The sequence below is a fragment of the Rhagoletis pomonella genome, unplaced genomic scaffold (assembly GCF_013731165.1).
Source record: "Rhagoletis pomonella isolate Grant_MI unplaced genomic scaffold, Rhpom_1.0 Rhpom_scaffold_00002, whole genome shotgun sequence".
In the NCBI taxonomy this organism is placed as follows: Eukaryota; Metazoa; Arthropoda; class Insecta; order Diptera; family Tephritidae; genus Rhagoletis; species Rhagoletis pomonella.
This window is the reverse complement of record NW_023458556.1, coordinates 23164504-23177051: the sequence shown is the minus strand read 5'-3', so window position 1 is coordinate 23177051 and position 12548 is coordinate 23164504. Positions and strand designations below refer to the sequence as shown.

General features: G+C 36.6%; 1 protein-coding gene across 1 annotated transcript in view; it reads left to right on the top strand.

Moving 5' to 3' along the window:
- The window catches only part of LOC118733312 (inactive dipeptidyl peptidase 10), a 45984-nt gene extending 33721 nt beyond the window's left edge, over positions 1-12263 (top strand). The window contains exons 2-12 of the mRNA XM_036462667.1: positions 437-551; positions 985-1083; positions 1168-1262; positions 1340-1425; positions 4473-4945; positions 5190-5340; positions 7041-8189; positions 8262-8456; positions 8613-8773; positions 8887-9092; positions 11396-12263. Coding sequence (XP_036318560.1) covers positions 437-551; positions 985-1083; positions 1168-1262; positions 1340-1425; positions 4473-4945; positions 5190-5340; positions 7041-8189; positions 8262-8456; positions 8613-8773; positions 8887-9092; positions 11396-11536 — 2871 coding nt within the window. The 3' untranslated portion in view covers positions 11537-12263. The remainder of the gene's footprint in view (positions 1-436; positions 552-984; positions 1084-1167; positions 1263-1339; positions 1426-4472; positions 4946-5189; positions 5341-7040; positions 8190-8261; positions 8457-8612; positions 8774-8886; positions 9093-11395) is intronic.
- The last annotated feature ends 285 nt before the right edge of the window (positions 12264-12548 follow it).

Here is a 12548-nt window from a genome sequence, read left to right as displayed (position 1 = left end):
CAAAAATATTAAGATTTACGTGAGGTGGACTGATTTGAAAATACCTCCAAAAATTTAGTTTTTTATTAATAAAAAGTATTTTTTTTTTAATATTTTTTGAAAAAATTACCTCAGAAGGTAAATTACTACTGAATTTTCATAAAGTAGAAAATCTTCGCTCATATTTTGGACTTTTTTCAACACTAGCTAAGCATTGAATCAGACTTTCTTTGACATCCAACTATATTGCTTATATAAGAGGCTTTCAAAATATGTGAAGCGTCGCTGAAGATGAATTTCCAAATAATTTAGAATAAATAAAAACAAATCCATATTTGTAAATAATTCTCAAAGAACGAAATATTTTCAGCGCTACTTTTGTCAATTTAATGCTTCAATACGCACTTTCAATAGCTTTAATGCTTCAATGAATTTTGTTTGTTTGCTTGTTTTGCAGGAGCTGGTTGCCATATCGCCGGAACGACGTAATTGGCGTGGCATATTTATAGCCTTACTGGTAATAGCAGCAGTATTCAGCCTCATAATTTTCTCCATTTTCCTGCTGTCGCCAGGTAAGTGAGATAGCAAAAACATGAAAGTAAACAAAAACAAAATAAGTGAGTCAATTTAAAAACTGTGCTGTGAATGAAAAAAGTCGTAGGTTGGCTGGTTGCTATTTAAAAGCAGTAAATGTTATTTTCTAACGGATATTAAAAGACTTTGGCGCAGTGAGACAAACAGAATATTTCGAAGAAATGGTTTATATTTAAATTGGAAGCTTATATATACATACGTATGTAACTATACATAATATTTTGTGTGCTTTATAAATAAAAGTTTTATATACGACTACTATGTATAAATTTATGTACATACATTTCTAACAACTTATGAGCCTCGAGTGGCACACCCTTTCAGTAGAATTTCAATTTTCTTGCCTCAGTGAATTACCGACATTAATTCACTTCATTTAATTTCTATTCTCATTTGCATACATACGTTTAGAGGATGAAGGGCTGCGCATACGCGGACGCCCAATGACGCTCGCTGATATTTTAGGCAAAAGCTTAAAATGGAAGCCCTTCAATGGCACTTGGAGCAGTGGTAAGTGTTGGTGGACGGAAGCAGTAGTGGCGCTCATTCGCTCTCTGTTTTTTGCTCTTATTTTTCTTTTTCTTTTTCTTTTAGACGTTGAACTGATATATCGTGACCCGACGGGCGGCTTATCCATATTAAATTTAAATAATTATACAACGCGCGTCCTAATGACCAATTCAACATTCGTAAGTGTGACATTGAAGAACGCTTCGCATATTTGCATACTAAAAGTTTAATTTTTTTTGTTTGTTTTTAATTTTAGCGGCAATTGAATGCTGAATCATTTCTGGTATCGCCAGATCAAAAATATGTGCTCTTGCAGTCAGATAGCAATGCGGAGGGTTCCAGGTGTGTACTAAATATTGGCAAATAATTTTTATTTATTTACTTATGAGTGCTTAAAGCGAAAGGAAACATTAAATTTATAACGTGTAGGAAGTTTGTTTCCTTGCAATTTTTGTTTTTTTTTGTTGTTTTGTTGTCGTACTTGTAAACAATGTGCGGAAGGCGAGTGTATCATAGGTCAGTCACCATTCAACTGGTTGCTTAGTTACGAGTACAAATGTATGTATGTAATCTTACTGTGGAATATTTTATGACGAATTCACGATGTGGAAAATTTTAAGATTTCAATTGGAAATGAATTTATAAAACAAGAGTAAGGTTCTTTCAACAATTTTGGGATTTAGGTTTTTGTAGCATTCATTCTTGTATTAAGCTAAGATTCATCACTAAAAAAAATTAAATTGTTTCATTAAAAAATTGTGAATTTTAAATTTAAATAAAATTTTAATTGTTTTTAAATTTTGGTAATTTTAATTTATTAATTTCAAGGTCTTTTGCAGCCTTAGATATTAAGTTTATCTGCTATGTAGACATACAATTAATTCAAATTTCAAATGAACTTTAAGAAATCGGGCTAAAATCCGTTTAAAGTTGATTAGTTTTTTCTTTAATATTTTCTTTATATATTTATCTACATTAGTGTGCGTCTTATTTGTAGAGAGAAAATTTTTTTGAAGGTTACAAAGCAAGATTTCCCTAGATAGGTTAAATGTTTTATATGATCAAATGGATTTTTGCATGCTGATCTCAAATATTCATATTTCTCATTCGTATTTTCATACCTTGTCAGGTTTGTAAGTCATAGAGCCCTTTTTTGCGTACCTTTACGTATTTTAAAGCACGTCTTTCCAATATTCGATTTTGAAAATTATTCGTTGAGCATATTTCTATGACCAAATGAATCTATCCTTGCTTTGTGCGTCAAAGTTGAAAAATAAGGCGCACCCTAACGTGCAGTAATAAGCATCCGCACTGAAACACAAAAGGGCGGTGCTGGCAAATTACAACTGCCGTCTATGAAAAAAATAATAATTATTACTCGCCCCACAATGCTTCCCTTCCATATAAAATGTGGACAAAAATAGAATTATGGACGGATTTAAATGAAAATTCGCTTCTTAGTAAAATTGAAGACACTAAATTCAAAAATGCAATTTGTTTTTGGATAACTTTCATTATAAATGCAATTTGAAGTTGGCAATTTGGGTTCTTGTGGCATTTACATATAATTCGCTCTATTTTCAAAAGTGAGGTGGCAAAGGACAGGGCTTGGCCTTTAGATGTGAAATAAAGTTTTATTTTTTTGGAAAGGGTTGCCACCTGCTTCAAATATTATTACAATTGTTTAATAAGTTAAATGAATTAGATATTACAATATGGGTATTCGATGATTAATTATAATATTATTTCTAACATATGGACAAAATTTCGGAATGATACGTTCATTGGTCCGCGTTTTACGATCTTTTTAAAGCGTTTTGAGGTTAGGGTTGTATGCGTGGTATGCTTTGAAACAAGCCAATTACGCTCAATTTTTGAGGGTTTACACATAAGGTTACTAAAAATATATGGACAACATTTCAGAGTCATATATTCATTGGTGTGCTTTTTAGGGTATTTTAAGGCATTTTTGAGGTTAGGTTTGTATGGGAGGTATGCTTTAAAATAAATAGATTACACCCTTTTATCATCGGTGTACTTTTTACGGTATTTTTAAAGCGTTTTTTGATGTTAGGTTGGTTTTGGAGGTATGCTTTGAAATAAATCGATTACGCCAATTTTTCATTTTTTCCACTAATTTGTGCACACAAATATTACATATATAGAAAATTTATGTTATACGCCAATTCCATTTAATTTTTTCCAAAAAATTTATGTATGCTGTACTACCGTGCGTTGTGTTATTTCTTTGGTTTAATTTTTATTATATTTTTGTAAATCATTAAAAAAAACAAAAACAAAATTTTCCTGAAAAACTTAAAAACTTTTTATTTGTTATTTATGTACGTCCGTACGCTTCCACATCAAGAAAGTAAATGCTTCACCTTCGCCACTTGCCCGTGGATTTACCCCACCTTTTTATATAGCTTGCCATGTGCAAATAAGCGCCAAAATAATATTTTGCATTGCAAATTATGCCGGAAATGGAAAATTCTTGCTTGCATTCCAAATGGTATTGAACACATGGCATACGAAAAATATTTAAGCATATGTAGAGTCTATTTTATAGACACTAAGAATAAACAGCATAAACAGTTTTACTGCAACGCAAACTTGTTTTTGCGTGTAATTGGCACGTCAAAGCAGAGAAGCTCTGAGCTAATAAATATTTACATAAGTCAAAAACTAAAAATGACCACATATTTACATACATACATTCACGCAGACTCGTAAACCTAATTCCAAGCACCGTAGCACATGAGTAGTCTAGGTTAATACATATGTATGTACATAACCACAACAGTCCATAAAAAAATAGGAGTGCGATATTTTTACCAGTTTTGGCTATTTGTCTTTTGTTTATTTAATGTTTATTATTTTTTTTTTATAAAAGTCTAGCTGGTTATACAATAAAAACCATATAAATTTACATTTCAAACTTTGCATACAAATTATAAAAATTCTGCAAATTTTCACCAAAATTTCAAACTTTTTAATCAGAGTCTTTAGAAAAAAATTTTGGTATGCAGTTTTGTAGCCCATTTAATTCCAGTATAACGGAGTGCAAGTTTGAAGTTGGTTAAAAATCCCGTTAATTTTTGTGAAGTAGCAAAATTTTTCCTAAAATGCTGATTAAAAAACGTGAAATTTTGGTGAAAATTTTGCAGAATTTTTAAAATTTTTGTACAAAGTTTTAAATATGAATTTATTTGGTTTTTGTTGTATAACCAGCTAGGCTTTTATAACAAAATAACAAACATTAAATAAGCAAAAGAAAAACAGCCAAAAGTGATCAAAATATCGCACTGCTATTATTTTGTATGTATAAACAAAATTTCAAAAATTTAATAATTTTTATTTCGCACTATCCACTCCACCAAAAATAAAAGACATCATGTCTACGAAGTACAAACAGCGAATACCTTCCCACTCGGTCCAACAGAGAACATAGCTGAGCCGCCACGGCTGCAATTTGTCACTTGGGCGCCCAATTTTCCACCAACGCCAGCCACTACTACAACCAGCAGCACCTCGACTACAACCACCACTACCACAACGACTACCACAGCGTCAGCGAGCGCAACAACGACAACGTCACGTACGTCAGCCAACGCTGCCAACGCCACAGCCGGCAGTGCGTCTGGTGGCAGCATATTACTGAATAGCTTGGCTGGCGCAGCGACGGGTGGTGGTGCTGCGATTAGTGTCGTAGGCAAGCCACTGCCCAACAGTTTTCAATTTCCAAATGGTGGTGCCGTAAAAGCCTTCCCACTAAATCAGGCAATCGCCTTTGTCTACGAGAATGACATCTACTACAAGCCAAAAGTTCAAGGCGAACTTGTTTGTCGCATAACAACAACAGGTGAGTTGAAAAATGCCTGCGTGTGTGTATGAATTGTATTGGAATAGGAGTGCTGCAATGTCACTTCCTTAACATTTTGCGCTATTTGAATTTTTTTTTTAATGTCTGTTGACACGTTGAAGGCGTCATGGCATTGTTGCTGCTTCCGCTCTTATTTCCATACGCCACTTCTTCTTCATTTTTAATGTGTCAGTAACCAAATATGCTCTCTTTTTTATTTTTATTTTATTTTTTCATGTATCAGGTCTCGCTGGTATCGTCTATAATGGCATCCCAGATTGGACATACGAAAACGTGCCGGAGCTGAATGGGCGCAGCAGCGGTCTGGCCTTCTCACCGGATGGCCTATTTTTAGCATTTCTCACATTCAACGACAGTGACGTGAATGAGTACAAGTAAGTTGTGAATATTTAATAGAATTCCCAGAAATTTTTAGTTCAACCTCAGGAAGACTTGTTAATGTAATATGTAAACAAATATGGTTAGCTTAGGCTAGATTAGAACATGGCGACGCCCAACTAGCAACTAAGTACTTTTGCGCCTCAAACGTCGTATGACCCTGCAGTCAAATTTAGAGACAGTCTGTTAAAGCGCTAGTTCCGCCCTATACATTTCGGAACTATCTCTGAACTAGTGCAAAATGGCTGCAGAGAGGGACAGTTGAAACTTTTGGTGTACTAGTTGCGCTCTGTTGAGAAGTTAATGCACAAATTCTCAATTCTCGTACAATACTAAAATAGCTCAGCGGCAAGACCTCCGACTCTAACATCGTTGGTCGCGAGTTCAAATCGTGGTGGAGGCAGTTGTGATTTTCAGATTTAATAAATTTAAATTGTTGAGTGCCGTTTAAAAATTGAAGAGAAAATTATCAAATTTAATATAAAGAAAATAAAAGAATAATAAAAAATAAATAAAATGCAATCTGTAAAAAAACAGAAAAAATGAAAAAAATTAAAAAAAAATTGCATAATCAAAATTTTTTCATAAAAAGGTTATCTGTCCAAAATGGAAACAGTTTAGAAAAGGAAAAATATCCAATAATCTAGTTTCAAATTTTTTTTTCATAAAAAAATTATTGCCCCAGAACTGTCGAAAATGGAACCAGTTCAGAACTAGTTCGAAAGTTCTGTAGAGGTAAAAAGAGACAGTTGAAAGCATTGCGTTGGGATAGAACGAGAACCAGTACCGCCTCTTAAGGAGCTAGTTCTGAACTAGCACGATTTACTGCAGGGGTCTAACTCATTTCTACCACACTCAACAAAGCCGAACATCTGAGAAGAAGATGCTCTACTGTTGTACATTCGCTTTCGTTACCGTTACAAAATTCATTGCAGACGAAAATCCAACCTTCTGGCGAGGCTTTCAACCGCCCAGTGGCTAACAAGAACCGCTACAAGACCTCAGTTCTTGTTGTCTTGTATGCAGGCCACATACATACATATATATGCAAGATTGTAAAGAAAATCTTCCCTATATGCAGTTCTTTTTGGAGATGAGCTCCGGTTCTCGATTAAACCCAACGATGGACTCGCCCGGGCTAAGTCATCAGCAGTCCCATTTCCGCAAACTTTGCCTAATGCTCAGCCGTATCTGCGAGTAGATATGAAGCGATACGAGTAAATACAGGTACATCCTCGATACTTTTCGTTCGATACCAAATAATTTTGGTAACGATACTTTTGAACCAAGTACTTAAATAGTAAGCTTCGAAAAACAAATACTCGTATCGAAACCCGATGCTATGGAAAATTTAGCTTCGGCAATTATTCCTAAGCGCCTTGTTCTTCATCGCTGCGTGCAAGTTGATATACGCAAAGAATATACGCTTTCAACACTATGTTAAACTCGTTTACATGATACAAACCCCTACACGAATTTACTTGCGTTTAACTCGCGTTATCATTTGAACACCTTGAGTAAAATGCAACGAAAGGATGTGAGTTGAGTAGTTAACACCAATGAACAAATTGACTGCTTATTTAGGATTTCGCATATAGTCTCCAGATTTCTTAAACAAAGAAAAAAGCGCTCCCTTCATTGATATCACTTTAGAATTAGAATTTAAGAGCTACCTTATATGTATCTTCATTTATAGGTACACCTGGATGGGCGACGACATCAAGTACCCCGCCGTACTGACACAACGCTACCCGAAGGCGGGCGAAACAAATCCAAATGTCACCGTTAACGTAGTTAATCTCTCCGTCCTCAAGTACATCTTCCCCACACAAATCAAACTTCCAGTCGATCTGTCGAACGGCAGCTATGTTGGCGCACTCACATGGGCCACGCCCATCGACCTTTCCCTAACAATCACCAACCGCGATCAAACTAAAGCCACAACAGTGGTTTGTCGCGCGCCCGATTTCCATTGCCAGCCGGTACATACAGAGGTAACAGTAAATGACGGTTGGGTACTGCCAGCCGAGCGTCCCATCTTTTCAGTGCGCAACAGTGCAAATCTTAAGCGCACACAACAGCAATTGCTCGCGAATGGTCAAAACGGTAACCATAGCTATCACAATGTGAGCAATGGACAAACCACCTATGAAATAGCGAACGGTGGTTATCTGCTCAAACGTCTTCCAGTGCGCGATGGCGAACATGGCCACTTCCGTCACGTTGTGTTCATCTCATCGCTGGACCGTCGACCAGTGCCGCTCACAATGGGCCGCTTCGAAGTCACCGAACTGCTGGGCTGGGATGAGACACATGAGATTGTATACTTTATGGCAGCGCCGGAAAAACGACCCGGTGAACGGCATTTATATAAGATTAGTCTGAGAGTGAACGTGACGCAGTCAAATCGCACTTACATCACATCGACACATCCGACATGCCTGACATGCGATAACACCATATCCACATATCGGTTGACAGCGCAAGGCATACGCGTAGAGGATGCTGAAAATCGAAGTGATGATGATACAGAATGCTACTATGACATACCGAAAAATTGTCTTTATAACAAAGTTTACTTCAGCAAGGATTACTCATACTATGTGCAGGAGTGTCTAGGACCCGAATCGCCCAGTGTTTATCTGGTGGAGACGCAAAGCAATATGAAGACCTATGTGCTGAATGCGGGCTCAAGTTTGCGACATCGACTCATACAGCTAGCTTTGCCACAAATACGCACATTCAGCGTTGAGATTCGCCATGGCTTCCATGCGCAAGTGCGACTGTATTTGCCGCCGGGTATGCGCGAGGATGAAGAGGTAGCCTTTCCGCTCATTCTACAGATGTAAGTTGGAGCATACAAGTTTTGAAGCTATGCAAAAGAAATAATTGCATGTTTTCTATTTTTAAATTTTAGTAACGCTGCACCCGGTTCTCAGCTGGTGACCGAGCGATATCAAGTCGATTGGAATTGGTATTTGAGCAGTCAGCACTCGATGATTGTGGCGCAAATTGATGGTCGCGGCAGTGGCTTCCAAGGTGAGCTGCTGCGCACACAAGTGCACGGCAAGCTGGGCACCGTTGAAGTGGAGGATCAGCTTGGTGTATTAACGTAAGTTTACATACAAACTTACTACATACTCATTCTCAGGAGAAAAAACCCCACACCAAAAATATCGCCGACTCATTAAATCACGCTGCCGCTTTTGCTCTGCCATTAACTCATTTCTCCCCCTCTTTTTGCTTTTCTTTTCCCATTTTCCTTTAGCTACCTACGCGATAATTTGAAATTCATTGATCCGGCACGTATTTGCGCCTACGGCTGGGGCTACGGTGGCTATGCCGCCACCATGACACTCATCGATGATTCGCATCAGGTGCTGCAATGCGCTGTGGCCATCAACCCCATTGTCTCCTTTGGCTATCACTGTAAGTTTGCAATTTACAGTTACTTTGCTCAACATCTAACTTTTCCCATTCACATCTACTCTAGTCTTTACCTAAATTTACCGCTTGTTGTTTGGTTTTTCTCATCTCTGCAGACTCATTTTTCACCGAACGTTACATTCCGCTGAAGGGCGATTACTTGCGCGCACTGCAGGAGGCCGATTTGACGATGAAGGCCGGCAATATTAAGGGTCGCAACTTGATGTTGATACATGGCACAGCGGACCGTTTGGTGCATCAAGAGCATACGTTGATGTTGGTGCGCGCGCTGGTGGATCAGCAAGTGAAGTTTAGACATCAGGTGAGTAAATAATGCAAACGTGCGAATGTACATTCGAGACAATGCTTTTTGACCCCAAAGGCAGGAGGAAGTGCGACCAGGTTAGCATTAATTGCAGCTAGATATAATTTTTTTTGCCGTTATTGCTGTCGGGTCAAAATAGTTATTTCAATTTATAATAGGGGAGTTCACGATGAGTAGCATTTTAGGTGTAAAGTTGCTACGTAGCAATCTAGCACGCATTTTGTTGCTGGAAAAGCAACAAAACATAGCACAGCTGGGCAGCGTCTGCGCGTCGTATTCGCGTATACATACACGCTATACTTGAGAAGGCAGCAAAACCTTCATTCAACAGCTCGACTTGTTCCGCACACAGTGATATCAATTGCACACACACTACAAAAATGTACTGCCGAGGCTGCTCCCCCCTGACCTAAAGACAATCCTGACTGAAGCAACATCTTAGTGGCACATATTTATTTGCTCCAGGTTTTCCGTTTTTGATGTGCAAACCTCTTTTCCCTCGGTATAGGCAAAATTTGCATAAACTGTCACGCGTAAACCAAGGCGAATTCAGAAGTAGTACAAATGAAAACAAATCTAATAAGCTATTCTAGCCACACTGCTCGTTGATATAGCTAGGGACTTTATCGGAATAATTTCGGAACATTTTGGAGCTATTTGCGGTCCACTTCGGGGCTAGTTCAGAACTTTTTCGAGACCTTTTCGGTACACAGATATTTACACATAAAATTTCACGAGTACCTGGTGCTCAGCTATGAGGTGCGCGACAATCTCGTAGATTTAAAAAAGTTTAGAAGGGAATATGAAAACAGTGGACTCTGGGCGGAATATAGCCAGAATGCTGTTTTCTGTGCGCTGTTTTTCCACTTAAAGAAGAATTTATATCTAAGTATTCTACTTTTGTTAGATCGTCGTCAGTAATTTCGCTTATGACCGAAGAAAATTTACTCGATGTCAGCGTGGCTAAATCATCCTTGTGATTCTGGGCTCACTAGGAGTTTATTGAAGATCGAGAGACTTGTTGTGAGAACCGTTTTCGATGGGAACTGCTCTGCTTCTCAACAGAGATATGACACGACAGTAATCTACTTAGTCTCTTTTTTAAATTAAATCTGCACTGACTTTATAAAAGGCGTTCTCAATGTCTTTAAAGGAATTCATAGTATTTATAGTAGATCGAACTTTCACACTTGCAAACCAACTGTTCGTCAGTCGCTTTTGACTTCCCTTTTGAAATAAGTAAGTTGATATATACTGGTTCGATAAAAAGTCTTCCTGTCTCTAATATGCAGATTTAGGAGCTTCTCAAGCAAAAGACATTTTAGCAATGTCGTGACTACTTTTACCCACTTTAGGAATATATATTACTTTAATTATTCTTCAGCTTAGCGGGACATGATTCAGTATTAAGAGTCAGTGGTATTCTTCGAGCAGCGGTATTGAGTTTGCGGCCCTAGAAAGTGGTCAACCGTCGGCTAGTCGATGCTGTACATGAATAATAAGAGCTCTTATATACATGTGGTTGCAGGGAGTATGGCTCAGTGAGCCAGGCTCACTCTTTGGTATCCTCCATGGGTTCACAAAATTACCTACAGGAAGCTTTCAAGCTTCCATGGCGTCCTGTATTGTATGCCTTTTTTAACTTCTCTAAGACAGTTTGTACTGATACCCGACTTTACTTCTGTAACATTTATTAAAGAGCTTCCGTACCTGCTTCTAGAGCTTTGTAAGGTCCCCATGCCATCAAGGAACGCGATCTTTCTTACCGTATCTTAACGGGCAAGCTTAGGTAAAATGAAATATGAAATGAAAATATTTTGTTAGTTTTGCGATGAATTTTTCAATGCGCCATCAAGCTCAAACCATATAACATACCAGCATGCTGGTACAATATTTATTTCTTTACAAAGCAGGTCCGAAAAGGATCGAAATGAGTAGGGCAGAAATTTCGTAATTTGTCTCTCATTTTGCTAACCATTGGGTTTTTTTTTTTGTATTTGTCAATGATAAGATAAATTCTTTTTTTTTTTTAATTCACAACCACAATATTTTTAACTTTAATATTCCTCAAACACGGTTTTGACTCATATAGTGCAAGAATTTTAAGCTAAAAGTACTTTTTACTTTAATAATTCTAATTCTAATAATTTCTTAGGACGAATGGTGCAATCTTGTAGTCTATCATTCTTGGGCAAGGTGTAATTTTTATAGAGTGATTTTAATCTGCGTACATAACTCCGCCTACAATGAAACTTATGAAATAATTAAATATGAAATATTTCTCTCAACTTTCTTTGCAGGTCTACCCAGATGAGGATCACGCGATGTCAAAGTCACTCAGTCACGTCTACAAGACAATGGAATGGTATTTCGAAGAATGCTTCGGGCCAAATGACGACAGCGAATGGGATCCAACGGGACTGTTTGTGTTCAAACAATAATTAATCATTCACGGTAGTGAAGTATATTTATAGAGAGAAGCAAGTAGTGAAACTAGCAAATCCAGAGGATATTTAGCAAGCCTTGATAGAAACGAAATAAAATTAATTTTAGCGTAGAGTGGCAACGCAGTGTTTGTATATGTAGGTAGATGTGTATAATGGATATACTTATATATGTATGGCAGTTTGTAAGCAGTTACATATGTATGTAAGTTGGTGTGAAAACAACAAGGATGCTTGTGAGTATTTTGCAGAAGCGTCGAAGAGGGCGCTATTCAGTTTATTCTAGAAAGAAATTTAAAAGGATTTTGCATTTTTTAAAAACACATACATTTAACTATATATTTATGTATGAGTATATTAAGTTAGTTCTTTTATATTTGAAAGCAAAGCAAAAATAACTAAGCTGTAAGAAACTGTAATAAAAACAGCTACAGTTAAAATATCTTGTGTAAGTGAATAATTAATTAGCGAATTCGAGCGAATTGTAGAGAAGCGAAAAAAGAGAATGCAAGCAACGTGATTCATTTGTGCGACTGATTATTGAAATATGCGTAAAAAAATTATAAAAAAATGTGTAAACTAAACAAATTTGCATTAAAAAGGATGCAATTAAGTTACCGCTAAAAAAATTAAACCAATAAATAAAAAAAAAAATAAAATAAAAAATTTTAAAACAAAACTTATCAAGTGATTGCGTTGAGTTAACGGTAAATTAAATTTAAAGTAAATAACTAGTTTATATTTACTAATTTTTTATACTCATTCAAAAATGTGTTTCAAAGACAATTTGAAGTAAAAACGAAATTAGTTACTGTTTTTTCAAATAGTGTTAATGTGTTAACATATTATTTATGCATAAGTAAAAAATGCACGTTAGGGTGCCTCATCAAGAAAAGTTTCGGTTCTTTCAGAGGAGTTATAGAATTTATTATATTTTAAGGCTCGATAAAATATTGAAATTTTGCGTGAATTGGACCAATTTTTTTCAAATACTTAAAACTGATTTTTA